Raw genomic sequence first — 16,821 nt, 5'->3', positions numbered from 1 at the left:
TAAGTGCTCTGATATACGCCAATGATATAGAAAATGTCCCAGTAACATTTTGTTACTTCAGGAAATTCCTTGTATAGAATGATTCCAGGTCTAACGTCTAAACTGAGAAATAAATAACAAGCAAGACTTAAGCTCAATGAAACGATAAAATATATTTGTATAATGTCTTTAAAACGCAAGAAAAAAAAGATTACAAAAAATTGCTTCAGGTGTAAAAATCCGAGTTCTCAACAACACACCATTAAAACACAAATAACCTCTGACGCCTTGCAGACACATATAAAAATACTTAAAAATATATACTGAAAGACATAAAAACAGCAACATCTTTGATAAAGCAGTACCCTTCCATGAAATGACGTGTATACATTAAGTGCCAACACTGTTGATAGGTGCATTATAGTTTGGGAATCCCCTCCGCAACACCAAATGTGATTTTTAAGTAAGAGCGATTTACAGTTTGTGCAAAAAAGATAAAAAGAAAAGCTGTCACTTAGTTTGGATCCTCACAGTTTGGCAAGCCACAGAGTTTAAAACCATTTTCTAGAGGTACTTTTAATTTTGGCTAGACTGAAGAACTTGTGTAACTTCACAGGCAACTGTTTGCTGGTGTTCTCCTCCCACTCGTAGCAGTGGTTCACTCGGGCACAGCTCAGAAGACTCGGCAGCTCGTCCTGGGTCTCAGTGTAGTGTTCAATCAGTTCAGCGAGGGAACTGAACTCAGTCCTGCATTTCTGACACAAAGACAGAACAAAAGAAAACGATTTTAGGATTAAAGTCAAATTAGGCAAATTATAATCTAGGATCATTGATATTTCACACCCCCAACAGTTAAAAAATAAAAATAGGATTCGATTTAAAAGGGTTAGGGTTAGACATTTGTCAGAAATATCAGATTTTATAACATATATATATATATAAAAATTACAATATCAATGTTCTATCCTAGAAAACTGTTTTTCATAATATAACTAAAAGAAATTTAAAAAAAACTAAATTTCTGGAGAGTAAACCATTTCCTTTCAATTTCCCTCTACTTCTTAAGATTTTGTTTCCACAATGAATCTCATCACATATCAGCTTGATACGTTCCTCAATAAAACAGTTACCTCCAGCAGGAATTTCCCCGTGCGAGTGTTTTCTATGAGGTGGGTCACCAGGCCGGAGGAGAAGCGAATGATGAGGGAGCCACATTTGGGTTTTTTCGGGTGAGGGCACAGGAGGTACGACCCCAGCACATCGTCTGCCAGCAGAGAGTAGCTGCTGTCACTGAAACGTTGGGGAAAAAGAAAAACGATGAGTGCTATAGACGTCATCTGTTGTCAGAGAAGTTTTTAGAAGGGGCTACTCACGTTGCGATACCAGCCCAACACCACACCGTTTGAGCCAGTGCTTCTTCTGTTTCTGCGAGACTCGGAGCGCGGGACCTCGGAGCTGGTGTCTTGTCTTCCGCCTTTTCTGTTTCACACACAGAGAAATCATTTGGCTTTGTTTAATCTCCAGAGTTTCAATAGTGGAGGTAATCCACAACCCACGTTGGTGTAGAAAAACTTCAATCCGGACAATCAGTGAAGGCAATATTTGGTTTAAATGAAGAGAGCGGTGACGAAATAATCCTTAAAACCACAGCTTGTGTATCAATGTGTTAAAGCTACGAGTCAAATAAACAGAAACTCAACAGTGAGACGCTTAAAAAAAAAGTATAATGACCCATGTGACACAAGAATTTTATCCGTCACCTTTATCAAAAAGTGGTTAATGGTAAAAACCTCCGTCGACACCACAACAGACAGTGAGTGGTCGCCATCACCCAACACTGAGGGGTTTTCTTTACCTAATCAACTCCCTGACTCTTGATAGCACTCTGTGAACACCGGGCCCACCTTGTGATGCGCTCAGGTGCTCCTGAACGAGGCGCTGTTTGAGTGGAGTGAAAGTGAAGGACCGGTAAGCCCCAGAGCGCATTGCTTTGGTGCGGATGGCCTTCTTGCGAACCAGCGAGGGGGAGGGGCTGGGGAAGACGTCATCTTGGCTGCTCTGTGTGTTATCAGAGGACTTGTGGCTTTTCTACGGATGAGGCAAAACAAAATGTTATCAAGATGTAGCGTGAGGATTTGGTTTCAGATTTAGTCAGTCGCCACAACAGTCTTTTTTTTGCTTGTCTCGTTCACCAACAGACACTCTGGTGAATCCATAATTTAATCATTCATCTACCACAAAGTGACAACAGCTTATCACAGATTTCTTTTTACGCTCATCTGCTCCAGCTCGTATTCTTAAAACAGTTTGAGCGGCATTGTAGGAATTAATTGTACTCCAGTAGTTCACTTCAGTAGCGGAGGATCCCATAATATTGATAACGTTTTATGACTACAGACAATGTGAGGATAACAAAATGCATCCATGCTGCAGGTTGCGTTCTGTCGAGCAGAGGGAGGAGACGATGTTCAGGTTCAAACCTTGATGCCAGGCAGCAGCCCTTGGAATGGGGCTCTCCTGAAGGACACCAGGGCACTGACACTGAGAGGGAAGCCGTGGTTGAGCAGCGAGGGGTTACGACGAGGCAGTGAACCCTCGGAGTCTGTCTGAGCCTCGTCGGGGTGTTTCTCCAGGTACGACAGCTGGAAACATCGGCACAGCAGCAGATTCAGGAACTGGGCCTAAAGGAGAGAGAGGGTTAAGTAGTTGTGTCTCAGCCAATAAACATTAACCTTTGAATTTCCAATCCCTTTAAATGTGTTCCCAACTGTTCCCTCACTTTTGTGGTTTTGCTGGTGGGGGGGGCAGGTTACCCTCTAATCATTCTTATTGGAAGGTAGTGTGTGAATTCCCGACATAGCTCTACGCAGCTTAACCTGAATAAAGGTCTAATCTGGACGTTCCTTACGTGTCTGGCGTGCCGAGCCTGAAAGACGTGGCAGTACAGCTGGGTGTCAGTGCTGCCTGGGTTGTGAGAGACGAAGGCAAACTGAGCATCAGTGGGTCGGGCGGTGGACAGAGAGACTCTGCGCAGGGCGTGAGCCATCAGGAGGGTCTGCGGACAGGGAGGGTGACAGCAGGGACGCCAGATGACTACGACTACATCTGCAACTTTCATCATTTCTGGTTTTAGGTTTGAACACAGTCGTGAGATCATCAGAGACAAATGATCGTCCTTACCGTTTCATCCTCATTGTACATTTTCACACCTTTGATGGAGAACTTCAGGGACACAGGTCGTCTCCTCCTGCACGTCTGTTGAGGACAACCAGTGTTTTAGCTCCTGTCACTTGCATTAGACAGGTTTCAGCTGCTTTCCAGATATGGATCATTTCAAGAATCTTACTTTCAGCACCATCAGCTGAGCGTGCAGTTGCTCTATCTGGTCGTCCAAACAGCGGTCGTCCACAGGAAATGAGCCGACATACTTCACAGCGGAGACAAAGTTTAACACACAGGAACCGGAGGACACTCGTGCAGACGACAGGCGAATTGTTCATTTTTACCAGGGGGGAGGGTGAAGCTTCATTACACACAGCAAAGTTTGTTTTTCACTATTTTTAACAATGCGTCGGTTTTATCTGCTGCTTCATACTGAACCCCCCCCCCGCCTGCCACAGACAGCAAGATCTTAATGGAGTGTGACAGATGCTCCGTGTGATTGTGAGGGAGAACCAGGCAGTGCTATTTTTTTTTAATCGTCATTAACTTTATCATTTATTTTATATTCTTCTATATTCTCCTCCCTCATATTATAGCTCCTCTATCGAACATCTTGTCGGTGTCTGTTTTTTTAATACAAGCGGTTCCAACTGATTTGCCTCCAATGGGTTTTAAATAAATATATTTGTAGGGTTACCTCTGCTGATCGTGTGACTGTACCATCTTCATTCACTGGAGCTTCACCCATGATGACGGATTTTATCTGTCAAAATAAAGAAAGCAAAGGTTTGAACACACTGAGAGCAAGAGTGAATGACCCCCCCTGTGAAAAAACCCAAACTTTAAGGAAGTTAAACGTTGAACAGTCAGATGAGATGATAATGATCGGGCTCATGTGTGCTGTAGATTTACATGAAGACAGGAAACCTGACTCTGGATTTCCACATGTTTAACTCTTTAAGTTTCAACGCAGTGAATTCGCTGCAGAGTCACGTCACAGTGTCGGGACGTGTTTCGCGGCCTCATCAGTCCTGACATGCGACAAACACAGTTTCAGAACAAATCACCAAACTACAGGCGGAGGAAGAAAAAAAAAAACTCCCGTCCCGTGTCGGACCCACGCTCCCCCGCGGTGTCCGGGTCTGAACTCGGTCCACGTGTCGTTTAAAGTCTCTGGAGATCACTCACCGGTTGCGCCTCCTCTTCCTCACCCGGGAACACCGAGCTCTTCCTCAGCTTTACCTGCCGCCGCCACTCCGTCCTCCAGGTGTGAGCTGCGGGCCAGAGGCGGAGCTCCGGGGAGGAAGAGGAGGAGGAGGAGGAAGGTGTCTGAACACTTAACGCAGTGAATCACCCCCCCCCCCCCCTCCCCACCTCCCACAGATCCTCACATTCCTCTTCATTGCGCAAGTGTCAGTTCGCTCCTTCATGCACATGATCCCCGGATGTAGAATCAGGTTAAAGTTCCACTGTGTCACATCTGCAGGTTCGACCTATCCCAGTATTCATTGCGCTGAAACATTCTGTGTTAATGGCTCCAGAACCAATGACACGTTTGACACATTAGTTTTGCTAACAGTACTTTTGTTTAAAAGAAAAAAAAAGTTGCATTTAAACTTTCTCATCTTCTAATTTCAGCTCTGTTGCTAGGCAACAACGAGGGTGGGACAAGTTGCTGACTTTTTTAGAAATCACCCGAGGACCAGACCGTCTCATTCTGGTGTCAACGTCACGGGAGGACGCAGCCCGCAGTCACTTTACAGAGACAAAGATTGTGTCCCCCTCCCCCCCCCGAACCCTCATTGAAATAACTTCAATCCTTATATATTACTTTGACAATTTAACCTGAACTTGATCTCAGCATCATCACACATTAAGGACCATCATTGGTTGATCTTCCAGGAAGTTAAATCTGAATCACCCTTTTAAATCTCTCAGCTTCAGTTTAAAGTCCCGTTAGCACCTGATTGTCCCGCTGGAACCACACAGATGGTTCGAGTCGGTTTGAGCAGAAAATAAACCATTAAAAGAACATTTTATATTATATAGTCGATGGAATGACGATTTTCACAGCAGGTTTACAAATATAGCCATTTTATTAATGACTTGGAAAAAAAGCTTAACAACACAAGGAATACATGCATGCAGGGTATGTACTGTATGAGCTATTATCCTCCTTATTCACAACACACATTTCTTACACTTTGTACTGAATTACAGCTGTGAAGCAATGGAATCACTTTATGTATATGCTCGATTACACACACACAGATATATAAAAAGACTTTTTACCCAATATGACTTGTTTTGAAATGAACACTGATCTAATGTTTGATTCTCTTGTTAAATCCTCAGCCTGGCACCAGCAGGCCTCATCTTTTCAAGGGGAAATTCTTTTTTTTTTTTTTTTAAACAAATAATTAAAAACATAATTATACAAAGGACAAATATGTGTAACAGTTCAGATTGTGGTGCGGTGCTGCATGGCCAAAACAAATGTGTTTAGGACACAGGAACACAAGTTAAAATCTGTGATTTATAAAATATTAAGATTTTAAACCCTCGGTTTACTTAAAATTGACATTTTCACCGCTCCAAAACACTCACTTCATTTCATATTTGGAATGTGTGCTGCCAACACCTACAGAGTGGATGAGAGAGAGATATAAAAACAGAAGTCACTACGTGGCTCTAGTTTACAGTATGTCGGATCCTGCTGGCAGCTGGACACATATCTGCTTTAACGGCGATGCTAGTTGAGCTTCTACACGTGATGATTACAAAAAGGAAATTGGGAAACCCCTGATGAACAGTTAACTTAGTGTTAGGGTGACGTGACGTTCTTATTCTACAATAGAAATAAAAATAAAAAATAAACTACTGCCCCGTTAAAAAGAGGAGAAAACAAGGATAAGAAGAGAGCGAGCGCTGAAACAGAGCTGCAAACTGAGAGCGGCCCAGTTCGTGGAAGTTGCTCCTGCGCTCAGTTCCTCCCTCTCTTTGACTTACGAGCCACCTTCTTGCTGCTCTTCGCGCCTTTTTTCACGACAGGCCCCTCAGGGGATGAAACTTTTGGCTCAGGGCGCCTGGGTCCACCTTTGGTCGCTGCCTTTTTAGCCGCGGGCTTCTCAGGGGTGGACTCTTCGGCTCTAGATCGCTTGGACCCCCTTGTCGTCTCCTTTGTGACTACAGCTTCCTCGGGAGACGACTCTCTGGACACCGGTCGCTTGGTCGCTCGTTTGTTCAGCTTTTTGACGGCTGGTGTTTTGGGCTTTCTTGCAGGAGCTCCTCTCTTGACGGGTGTGGCTTTCGACGGCGTCGTGGATTCGTTCTTTACCAATGTCTTGGCCCCTTTCTTGGCGGGAGACTTCTTTGCCAGGGAACGTCCTCTGCCTTTAGCTTTTGACTGACTTGAGCTCCGAGATTTTTTGGCCGGTGGAGGACGGCGAGCCTTGGGTGGAGGCCTCTTCTGAGATTTCCTGAGTGACGAGAACACACAAGTTTATTAGCGCTCTTAGTCGGCTAGCATTTTTTCAAAGTACCGTTTTTGAGAACAGAGTTTTAATTCTGTGCATTAGGTCTTAATGAGGACACGCCTGCTCCAGACCTCACATTCCGTCATTAACGTTTGTTAACTTAAACGTTGACACCTACCTTCTACGGACGGGAGGTTCATCATCATCATCATCTTCCTCCTCCTCTTCTTCTTCTGACGACTCCTCCTCTTCCTCGTCAGAAGAATCAACCGTGCGCCTCCGCTTTGTTGGAGTTGCAGCGTTTTTCTTCGGAGGCTCTTGGAGGAACTTGTCTGGATACAGGATGGTGGGGCTGAAGAGAAAAAGCAAAGTTAAACACATGACAAAAAAATCTCAAAGTCAATGTTCATTTATTGCCACATTTATTATCTATTTAAAATATATAAGATGTGTTAACCTCGTGAAACTATATTCTCTGACATCCATTAAAGAAAATATGTGATTCTAACTTGCTCAGAATAATAATAATCATCTTTATCTTCTCTATATCAGGAAAAGATTTAATTATTTGACCCACGTCTCATAAATAGAAGATCATCCGTGTTTCTGCGTGTTGTGTTTGTTTCACTGTGTATTGATAATTGCCACAGGAAAAAAAAAATCTGATTCTTGAACATGTAGACAAAGTGTGATAAATGTATTTTGAACATGAATTGGTGAAAGATATCCTTTACTGCACTTTATTTACCTTGGGTAGAAGGGGAACGAGAGCTGGTAGGTTCCTGTGAAGCCATGACCAGTGATCTGCTCCATCCAGCCCAGAACTTTACACTTTGTCAGGGTCCTCCTCAGACTGGCCACTGAAGAAAAGAAGATCAGCTTTTAGTCAAATTCTATTTGGATGCACAAACTTTACTCCATAAAATCGTATTAAGAGCGAACAGGGAAACTCTGCAGGCTTGAAACCTAAAAGAGGACGTGTGTAGAAGAATAGTTTCATCTTCTGCAGAGAACTAAAGTTGTATGTGTTACAGCCGATTCCACTAATGACAGGAGAAGCAATAAAACATCGATGGAAGCTTCATGATTCTCTTGCACCATCATCCACTTCTCTTTATGAACGACTCCTGACATCTTCCTGCTTGTTCACTGATTATCTAATGTTTCATTTAAAGAGGAAACAACTGTCTAACTGCTTCAGAGCATCAGAGACACAATCAACAGGATTTAGGAATAATGATGTACAGAGAACGTACGCAAAGCTCCATCCAAGATAATGTGTATTTACAACATGATGTCAACATGGTGTCTATTTAAATCCAGTATAACCAACATGGAGAACAGAACTATAAACACGAGTGATGACCTTAAATCGAAGCCATGCATGCAAGCGACTGTTTCTCACCGAGTTGGTGCTCTTTCCTGTCCTTGTTGGCATCTACTAAGTATCTGCGTAGAGTGGTGGTGCTGCAGGTTTTAGGTTCGTTCATGGCTGTGATGGCGGCTGTGATGGCATCCTCCAAGGTGCTGCCCTTCAGCAGGACCTGGTTTCCAGTACGCTTTAACTGTGACATTGAGATATGAGCATGTTTACGATGCAAAGTTCGGTTCAAACCACGGCTCAGAGAACTGGTTGATTCATCAATTAACGGAACAATCATTCTGAGTCACTTTTTTATTTTTCAATAAATAACTGAATGCTTTTGTTGCTCAAATGTGAATTTTTCTGGGTTCCTTAGTCTTGAAATACAAGATGTTGTCTTGGATTTGGGGAAAATAAGATTTGACATTATTCACAATGCAAAAGATTTACCTAGAAACAACAAGAACAGCTGTTTGTATCCTAAATTCAAACATACAAATCTACAGCCCGTCGTCTCAATCTCACAGAGTCGGTATCATTTAGCAGCATCATCTTTTTTTCAATGGTGCCAATAAAAAAAAAAAAGAGAGAAGTTGGACTTGAAAACTCTTATTTCCCCAGGAAATATATCTAATATCACAGAAACTGTATAATAAAAGAGTGATGCTCCAGGTGACAGATAAATTGGCAGGGGGAAGCAAACAGGTCCTGAAGTGGTGAAAACAAAACGTATCTCATAAGATAAAAACCTCTTAAAGTTTCTTAATGCACAGACGATAACTGGCTGAGAGAAGAATCTGTGATAGAAACATTACACATCTGTTCACCAAACAGGTTTTAATTTCATCAGACTTCATGTGTCACTGTTCAGGAGATCTGTCACTGAAGTAAAAATGAATCCATGTTTTACCTGGAAAGTTCCTCTGGCTCCTTTCCCAGTTATCTGCTCCAGTTGTCCTCTCTCCACCGCCTTTAATAAAGCTGTCTTTAACACGTCTGGCCTGAGGACGACACAAATCGTTCGTATTGTCAATAATCAATCATCACAGCTAATGAAACAACTTTACTATAAACACTCATTTGTAAAACTTAAGAGTCCTTTCAGTCCAGGCCACCGGTAAAACTACTGAGCCGTTTGTTGAAGCTAAATAAAATAAAAATCTTTTATTTGGTAGATTTTGTTTTTCTAAATTCTGTTGCTGTTATTAATTCATCTCTGAAGCTTAGTTATGTCGAGAATAAATAATTTGAGTCTGTGGTAAATTGTTTGATTGAATTACATCTGATAAAGGATTAAGTTGAAGTCAACTTTTGCAGGTCACAGGATTTAGAATGTAACATCATCTGCAACATTTCCCATCCTCAAAATATTTTTGAAATAAATAATTAAAAAAATGATTTCACTTTTATAAATGTGGGTCAAACAGTAGCTCTGTACCTGTTCTCGATGTTGAAGCTGGGAAAGTGCTGCTCCAGGTATTTCTTGATCAGATTGTAGGAGGCTTCTTTGGGCTCACAGAGCCGAGTGATGATGAGAGGAAGAGCATCTCCCAGAGACTCCTGCTTCTGACCGGATTTCTGAAAACAACCAAACATTGGATTAAGATCTCTCGCCGAAGTTTTACTGGTGTTGACGACTTCTGTTGTGTCTATTGAGCCGGACATTGAAATTCCGTTTCTAAATAAGACCAAAAAGTTTTCAGACCTGCACCTGAAACCCAAATCTACTGAGCTTCAAAAAACCCTCGAAGAAAGTTTGATAAAGCGGAGGTACTGAGTATGTAATGGACACATCACTTCCCTCCCCACCTCTGCTGTAACGTACCTTAGTCAAGGCCGTCTGCTTCCCGATAGCAAACGTTCCTGAAAGGCCTTTACCCTTCAGCTGTGTCGGAGAAAGAGACAGAGACGTCTCAGTTAAAACAGTTTTTAGTTTCCTCCACATTCAAGACAAGGCTTTTGTTTATATCTCCACATAGAGAAACACAGAGACTTCCATTCTTTACCTGTTTGATAGTTCCCTTCTCCAGGTGTTTCTTCATTGCCTTCTTGATAAGAAACTTCTTCCTGTCGAGCTCCATGTCCGGATATTTTTTCCCAATGAATTTCATGACGGACTGATACGAAACCCCCGACTTGTCGTTACAAGACTGAAAATAGAAAGAAAAAATTATGAAAAGGGGAAAAAAAGTCAAACACGTTCGACTGTGGTGGACTCAGACTTCGTACACACCGTGATCGCTTCAATGAGGATATTATCCACTTTGTTCTGCGTTCCTGCAAAGTTGGTAACTGGAAGTTTTTTGCTGGAGGCGACACTAGCCCACGCAGGAATCGTCCTTTTCACCTTCTTGACTTTGGCTTTCTCGTACTTGTAGCCGTCCTTTAACCTGTCGCCAAAAAAGGAGCAAGACACAAGTTCAGTGAAGCGGCCTGAATCTCTGGAAGCGATATTTCACTGTGATCGTTTTCACCCTTATCTTTATCACATCCTCACCTTAGTAGGAGAACATAGCAGTGTGTTGCACACTGTCCAGCCGCGCAGTCCTTGCATTTGTCACTTTGTCCATTTGTCACCGACGGGAAAGACAAAATTAAGTTTGAGAACATCTGTCTTAAAGGACCACCATGATAATTTGACCCTGACTGGATTTCTAGGCTACTGAACTGTGTGCAGAGAAGTGAATCTTTTCTTTGTCCAGCTCTGGGAAAAGAGAAGGAGGAGAAGTAACCAAGACTTTGAGCTAATAAGTTGGAAAGAGAGGAAAGTCCCTGACAGTAAAACTGGAACTAACTGGAAACACATTTCCAAATTTCCATCCCCTACAGGTAAACAGACTTTTCTAGAATTCAGATCACTGCGCTCAGTCGTGTTTTTCAATAAGGAAGAAAAAATATAATCTGAGCCTTATTCTGAAATGTACAGAATATAGCATCACAGCTAATGCTGCTGTGTGAGTTTTCAGATACGGACTGAACTGGTAACACATTCTCAGACTTTCTTGATGTCATGGTTGTCTCCTCCTCCTGGTCTCCCCCAAGAGACGGGTACATCTGTCTAACAGCTACGTAAAGAGGGGGATGAATGTGGCGGTGACAGGTCACATCTTGTGGAAATGCAACACTGCGACCATGAGGAGCAGTCTGCAGTTATCCAGCAGAGGTAAGGATCATATAAACAGATAAAAGTGCCATCAAAGTGAAATATCGCAGTGTTCAGAGTTGCACACTAGCTCTCTGGTTGAGACTCACTCTTTCTTCTCTTTCCCTTTTCCTTCCTTCTCCTCCCCGGCTTCGTCATCGGCCTTCTCCTCTCCGTTCTCTGTGGGCTCCGCATCGCCCGCCGCCGTCTTGCTCTCACCCTCGGCCTCTTCCACCTCGGCCGCCGCGGCTGAAGATGCCGCAGGCTCCTCGTCAGCAGAGGGCGACTCCTCCGAGGCTTCGGGCTCTGAGGGGGAGACAAGGGTTAGCATTATAAAAAAAAAGGTCCCCTGGCTTTTAGAAACAAAGACAACCATGAGATACCTCCTCCCTTTTTTTAAACCCAACTTTAACTTAGAGTTCATAGAGAAGAAAGGATCCCAGGATCCAAAACTGAAATATAGTAAAACTCCAGTAGATGTTCAGAATCTTCTTCAGTTCATGACCGAACTAGATAAATAAAGAAGTTATCAGCTTGTTTTGTAAGATTACACACGAACGTCTGGAAGGTAGAGGATGAAACTGGGTGGACAGATGGAGTATGGGTCAGAGGAGAACCAGCTGCATTCTGGTGCAGGTCATGAATTATGTTTTAATAGAACATCAACAATGGAAGGAACACATCTTTGATCATTGTCTGTATCTATGATGAGCTCTCAAGGTGCTTAACAGCTCTGATCATGCATTCACACATCCGCCTGCAGCACCTTCTCCACGAGAAAGGACGATTGACGGGCTCAGCATCTTGCTCAAGGACACTTTGGCATGCAGGATGGGGAAGACTGGGATTGCACCTGCAACCTTCTGGTCAGAGGACCCCATTGTTTTGGTGTTCTTGGTGTTTTCTCAGGGGATCATTCATGGATGTTGATGAGAGGAGCGACATATATGAGTGTGAGCAACTCAGTGGATTTGATTGTGACACAATTCTCTTATTTGTGGGATGAACGTTAAACTCCACATCTGCTTTATTTAGACTTTGCAGTCCTGTCTCTGGGCACAGGGGCTACACCAATAATTATGAAATTAGAAATGTGATGACCACACTTCCACCTCCAGACTCATGGAGGTGTGTGTGTATGTGTGTGGCTGCAGGGGGGGTTCGTGCTGGGCTGGGGTCTGTGAGCTGGGGGGACCTGGAGGACTCTGGAGCTCAGGTAATGGTCGACCCCGGGGGCCTCACCTTTCTCTGCTGCAGCGGAGGGGGCCTTCTCCTGGGTCGGAGTCGCTGCTGCTCGGCGTATCGGCATCACACACACGGGATGAATCTGGATGGAGGAAAACAACAAACGCCGAGGCTGAGTGAGGGCGTGAGGCGGAAACACGGCGACGCCGCTCGGACCAGGTTTCATTCATTGAGGCCCAGCGCACGAAAACACGAGAACACAACACAAACAGAAAGGTGCGTTTGTTTCTGGTTCAACACGAAGCACGGTCGGGCGGTGCGCGCACTCCCCCGCTAGCATTAGCAAACAGCCGCTTTCCCTCGAGCCCCGGAGGAGAGCAGCGAGGATCTTTCTTTCTCTTTTTTTTTTTTTTTTTTAAAAACAGCAGTTTCGCCATTTTGTCCGCTGGTCTGTACGCACAGTGATGGCGTCGCACACGGCGGATAAAATGCATTTCACTTCGCCCGGAGTGTGTGGGGTGAGGGGGGGGTAGAAAAAGAGCGGAGACCCGGCGGCTCCTGCGTGTTTTCCGGCGCCGGCTCCGTGCATCCGAGCGCCCGGCGAACAATCGACGACACCGCGGGACGAACTCACCTGAGAGTCGCGGAGGAAAAGTGAAAGAGTTTGTAGTTTGAATCCTGCACGATCCTTTATTTAGATTCCTGCTCAGCGGCCCCGCCCCATCACGACCGTTGGTGACGTCGCTGCGTCGCACGTCACGTCGCAGGATTCCCACTGTCGTGGCGCCGGCCGGCCGCTGAGAGGCGCTGTTTCCTCCCCGACGTTTAAAATGTTAGAATATTTAAAATAAAAAAAAAATAAAAACACGTTGGAGCGAGTTCGCGTCGTTTCTGTTGATGTTACACGTGGAGATGAGTTATTAAAGAAAAGGTTTTGAAAGTTGCTCCAATGTGACAGTGTTCCGCTCAACACAACATTATTTAAATCACCTGGAACCTGTTCTACGTCTGATTAAATATATTTAAATCCAGGAGGGAGTTTTATTTTACGTACAACTTTGTCTCAATTAACCGATTCGACTGAACCTCGACAAGTTATCCTTCTTGTTTCTGGATAACGTCTTCCTGTGTCTTAACGATAATCTAATGATCTTGGATTTGTGCGCTGCTACGTTTGTATTTATGTATTTGTTTGTATTTTATTTCATTTACAGATATTGTGTCTGCGATAAAGTTGAATTGAATTAAAAAGATTACACAAAATGAGAAACTAAATTATAATAAAATTTAAAAAAAACAACCATATAATTATTAAAACGAATATAAACATTTTAATTAAGACAATAAAAATAAATAACTATATTAATTTAATTAATAAATGTATTTTTAAATGATTAAAACTAAAATATAATAAAAATAGCTATATTAAAAATAAATATATTAAAAAAATTGAAAAATCTTTGTCATATTTCTTTATGTAGGTATTTGCTGATGCTACCATTTGTTTTTCATATTATTTCTATATATTTTTTTACAGGTATATAAAGATATCTTGGAGAGAAGCCTCTTACAGGTTCATTGTAATTGAGTATGACGATAATTAAAACCTCTGAATCCTGAAAGAATCTCTGATAGATTTCAATTTGACTGCTATGACTCACGGGAGCTGCATCGTTCAATGGAAACCATATAAACCAATTTGACCTTGGTTAAATCTGAGGCCTCGTCTGTTACAACAGAAGAATCATTGACAGAGTTTCCTCAGACACACAGAAACCAAACAGCTCTCTGATCAGTTGATCAATTCATAGACAATGATTAAAGGAAATAATCCCTTCAATTCAGATTCGCTGGTTTCTCAGTTTTCTAGGAGATTAAACATGTTGGTTTTCTGAAAGCTTCTCTGACAAATTTAAATGATTTAAATTTAAATGATTATAGTGAGTTTCTGATTATATTCACACAAACAATGAACTATACTGAAACTCGTTTCCACTGTGTCTGAGGTTTGGGGAGTGTTTTTTAACGTCTCGTCCCAGAAAACAATTGAAGCAATTTGATAAAATCAATGCAAACATTAACTGAAACAATATTAGTCTTAAAACTAGAATTTAAAAATAAATAAATGAGTAAAATACAAGACCATCAAATGGATTACGGAGGATCCGACATAGATGATATTCTACTTCAATGCTGCAAATTGGAGAGAAACTTTCAATGAATTAAATTATGTAGACCCGGATGATATGGAGGGAAAAGCTCTGGCTTTTGTGGGACAGTTGCCCACTTTGCTCAGTTGGTAGCCCAGGCATGGGTAGACCAACATGTTCAACTTAATAAACTGTGAATATAGACAGACAACTCCAGTAAAAAGCGATAAAAGAAAAACCTTCATGGGAAATAAAGTGGAACAAACATCTGTTTAACTGTCTAATGATAACACAACAAAACAACTTTTTCTGATCAGCAGTGGTAGACAACCGTTTTGTAAACGTAAACATCAGTAACTTGTTTCAGCTTTGTGGAAAGATTAAAAAACCCAAACCCCTTAAGAATACACACCATGAACAGAGAGCTCATCCTGAAAAATGAGCGTTTAACCTTCATTGAGAATAAGCAACAGTGATAATAAAAAAAACATTTGTACAATATTTGCATAATCAACCTCTTGCCGCTTTTCTGTCATATTTCATTGTGAAGTGAATATTTCAGGGTTTTGGGTCTAATCTTCAGCTCAGTTCTCTGAAATGCCTGTTTCACAAGATACAGGAATATTTAACAGAGCAACATTTTTGCTTGGAAACAAATTCCAGTCAATGAATTGACTCATCAGTTGACCAAAACCTCTCTGGTATCAATGTTCACAGTGGGTGTGTTGTGGTTGATCTGGCGGTCATGTGACCACATTATTCCGGACAATATTCAAACACGTCATGGCTGCATAAACAAACATTCTAGGTACACACATGAAAAAAATATGGTACAAATGAGAAAGAGATGAGGAGACAAGCTGCTGAGACACTTTCAACGACACAGTGCTGTTGGTTCGTTGGAGCTTCGACGACTCAACAGACCAAACGAGCGGAGCGTGTGTCGTGAATCCTGAGGCGACGCCAGCTCATCTCTCAGCTGCTTCTTCTGGTCACATCACACAGCTCTTCTGACGATGCTACAGCAACTTCCAACACAAGAAACACCGTCTCAGTTTATCACACACACAGACACACACACACACACACGGAGTTGTATCCCCTATGAACACCAACCATGGAAAGAACAAATCATGAGAAGGAGCATTTTTAAATACCTTTTTTTGTCTTTAATGTATTTACAAGCGTTGAACCTGCTCTGTAGGTCTGGAGTATTACAAGCATGTCTTGTTTCTTGTTCAGCGAACCTGGCCATTTGCTTTTTAAAGTTGCATTTTTGCTCTTTTCGTTTGAATGTATCTGGTTTGTTCGTCTGCATTTGTTTTTCGACAGTTCTGTGGACTGACCTGCATCGCTTCATGAATGCATACCTCTACCTCTCATGAGGTGTATGTACATATCAACGCAGATAACCGCAGAGGCTCTGTGGTTGTCAGGAGGATAACCTTTGACCCCAACCGTCACACACGGACAACGTTGACAGTTCCTGTGCATCCACTTGTTTTTCATCTCTGCTTCCCCTTCATCCCAAAATAACTTTGTTTTACCCTGTTTTAAACCAAACAGTGTGGAGTCCAGGGAGGCTATTCATTTCACAATTATTATTTTGTTATTATAATTAATTATATTGTTATTTCTGTTCTGTTGTCGTGAGCATCTGCAAATGTTAAATAACTTTCATATTTGCAGTCCTTAAAAAAATAATAAATTAAAGAGTCCGGAACCTATGTATCTTTTAAGTCTCTTCTTATAAAGTAACAAAAGAAAAGTAAGTTAAAATTTAAAACAAAAATATTTTCTATGTATAATACAGGTATTTAGTGCTTCTGCCGTTGGAATCCAAACTCAAAATGGCGGCATGTTTCAGAACCGTACCGCAGAAAAAAATTCCAGCCGTAAACATGTCGTCCTGCTCACGCACCCATTTTGAACGTTTGTTCTGCTGTAAGGATGTAGTTCTACTACGTCATGTCCCCCAGGGGTCTCCCCTCGTCAATTATCTTCCGACTCCTCCTCCGCCTCCCGCAGCCAGGTGAAGAAGGCTGTGACGGACTTAAGGGCCACGCCCTTACCAAGCTGCTCAGCCGGGTCTTTGCTCGTCTCCCACTTGTAGAAAGCGTCCTCTGAGATGACGTCCTCGTCATACAGACAGTCGAAGAACATCCGGAGAAGGTCTGGAGATACAGACAGAGAAAGAGAATAAATACGTGTCAGTCATCGTCAAATGGAAATTCCTTATGCTATAAACTGAATTAATGTGATCTGAATACAGATAAGAAACATAAAATGGATGGATGAACTAGAAATTACTTTCATTTTAGAGCAGCAAAGACGGCATTATGTTTAAGATGTTGTGATTTGGAG

The 16,821-nt window shown here is 42.4% G+C and overlaps 3 protein-coding genes across 25 annotated transcripts in view; all 3 read right to left on the bottom strand.

The window, feature by feature from the left end:
• Window positions 1–133: 133 nt before the first annotated feature.
• sh2d5 (SH2 domain containing 5) lies at window positions 134–4,487 on the bottom strand. 2 transcript variants are annotated; one of them, XM_020096814.2, is made up of 10 exons: window positions 4,330–4,487; window positions 3,839–3,904; window positions 3,326–3,406; window positions 3,160–3,234; window positions 2,888–3,034; window positions 2,460–2,660; window positions 1,884–2,067; window positions 1,353–1,458; window positions 1,110–1,269; window positions 134–734 (listed from the first exon to the last, which is right to left on the bottom strand). In XM_020096814.2, the coding sequence occupies exons 2-10, from the start codon at window positions 3,887–3,889 to the stop codon at window positions 531–533; spliced, it is 1,209 nt and encodes a 402-aa protein (XP_019952373.2). In that variant the 5' UTR covers window positions 3,890–3,904; window positions 4,330–4,487; the 3' UTR covers window positions 134–530. The 2 variants fall into 2 exon arrangements, with proteins under 2 accessions (XP_019952373.2, XP_019952374.2); XM_020096815.2 differs by lacking the exon at window positions 4,330–4,487 and adding an exon at window positions 4,054–4,291.
• A 731-nt stretch (window positions 4,488–5,218) lies between these two features.
• hp1bp3 (heterochromatin protein 1, binding protein 3) lies at window positions 5,219–13,091 on the bottom strand. 2 transcript variants are annotated; one of them, XM_020096660.2, is made up of 13 exons: window positions 12,942–13,091; window positions 12,365–12,449; window positions 11,233–11,428; window positions 10,478–10,540; window positions 10,214–10,370; window positions 9,987–10,130; window positions 9,806–9,865; window positions 9,419–9,558; window positions 8,891–8,981; window positions 8,023–8,182; window positions 7,366–7,477; window positions 6,796–6,969; window positions 5,219–6,620 (listed from the first exon to the last, which is right to left on the bottom strand). In XM_020096660.2, the coding sequence occupies exons 2-13, from the start codon at window positions 12,429–12,431 to the stop codon at window positions 6,125–6,127; spliced, it is 1,860 nt and encodes a 619-aa protein (XP_019952219.2). In that variant the 5' UTR covers window positions 12,432–12,449; window positions 12,942–13,091; the 3' UTR covers window positions 5,219–6,124. The 2 variants fall into 2 exon arrangements, with proteins under 2 accessions (XP_019952219.2, XP_019952220.2); XM_020096661.2 differs by lacking the exon at window positions 10,478–10,540.
• Window positions 13,092–15,603: 2,512 nt separating this feature from the next.
• Window positions 15,604–16,821, bottom strand: part of eif4g3a (eukaryotic translation initiation factor 4 gamma, 3a) — a 45,475-nt gene continuing 44,257 nt past the window's right edge. For all 21 annotated transcript variants that reach the window (XM_069532425.1, XM_069532436.1, XM_069532467.1 and 18 more), the window contains one exon: window positions 15,604–16,631. In XM_069532425.1, the coding sequence (XP_069388526.1) occupies window positions 16,450–16,631 (182 nt within the window). In that variant the 3' untranslated portion in view covers window positions 15,604–16,449. The remainder of the gene's footprint in view (window positions 16,632–16,821) is intronic.

This window comes from Paralichthys olivaceus, chromosome 2, assembly GCF_024713975.1.
Source record: "Paralichthys olivaceus isolate ysfri-2021 chromosome 2, ASM2471397v2, whole genome shotgun sequence".
Taxonomy (NCBI): domain Eukaryota; kingdom Metazoa; phylum Chordata; class Actinopteri; order Pleuronectiformes; family Paralichthyidae; genus Paralichthys; species Paralichthys olivaceus.
This window is presented reverse-complemented; position numbering and strand designations above follow the sequence as displayed.

Bases quoted from the DNA above. Each gene is read 5' to 3' on its own strand.
- sh2d5 (XM_020096814.2), bottom strand. From the start codon at position 3,889: ATGGGTGAAGCTCCAGTGAATGAAGATGGTACAGTCACACGATCAGCA. The intron at 1,270-1,352 runs GTGAGTAGCCCC...CCAACGTTTCAG, and splicing joins TGTTGGGCTGGTATCGCAAC to TGACAGCAGCTACTCTCTGC. The intron at 735-1,109 runs GTAACTGTTTTA...TCTTTGTGTCAG, and splicing joins CGGGGAAATTCCTGCTGGAG to AAATGCAGGACTGAGTTCAG.
- hp1bp3 (XM_020096660.2), bottom strand. From the start codon at position 12,431: ATGCCGATACGCCGAGCAGCAGCGACTCCGACCCAGGAGAAGGCCCCC. The intron at 10,131-10,213 runs GTGTGTACGAAG...TTCTATTTTCAG, and splicing joins TCCTCATTGAAGCGATCACG to TCTTGTAACGACAAGTCGGG. The intron at 7,478-8,022 runs GTGAGAAACAGT...TCTTTTCTTCAG, and splicing joins CAGGAAAGAGCACCAACTCG to TGGCCAGTCTGAGGAGGACC.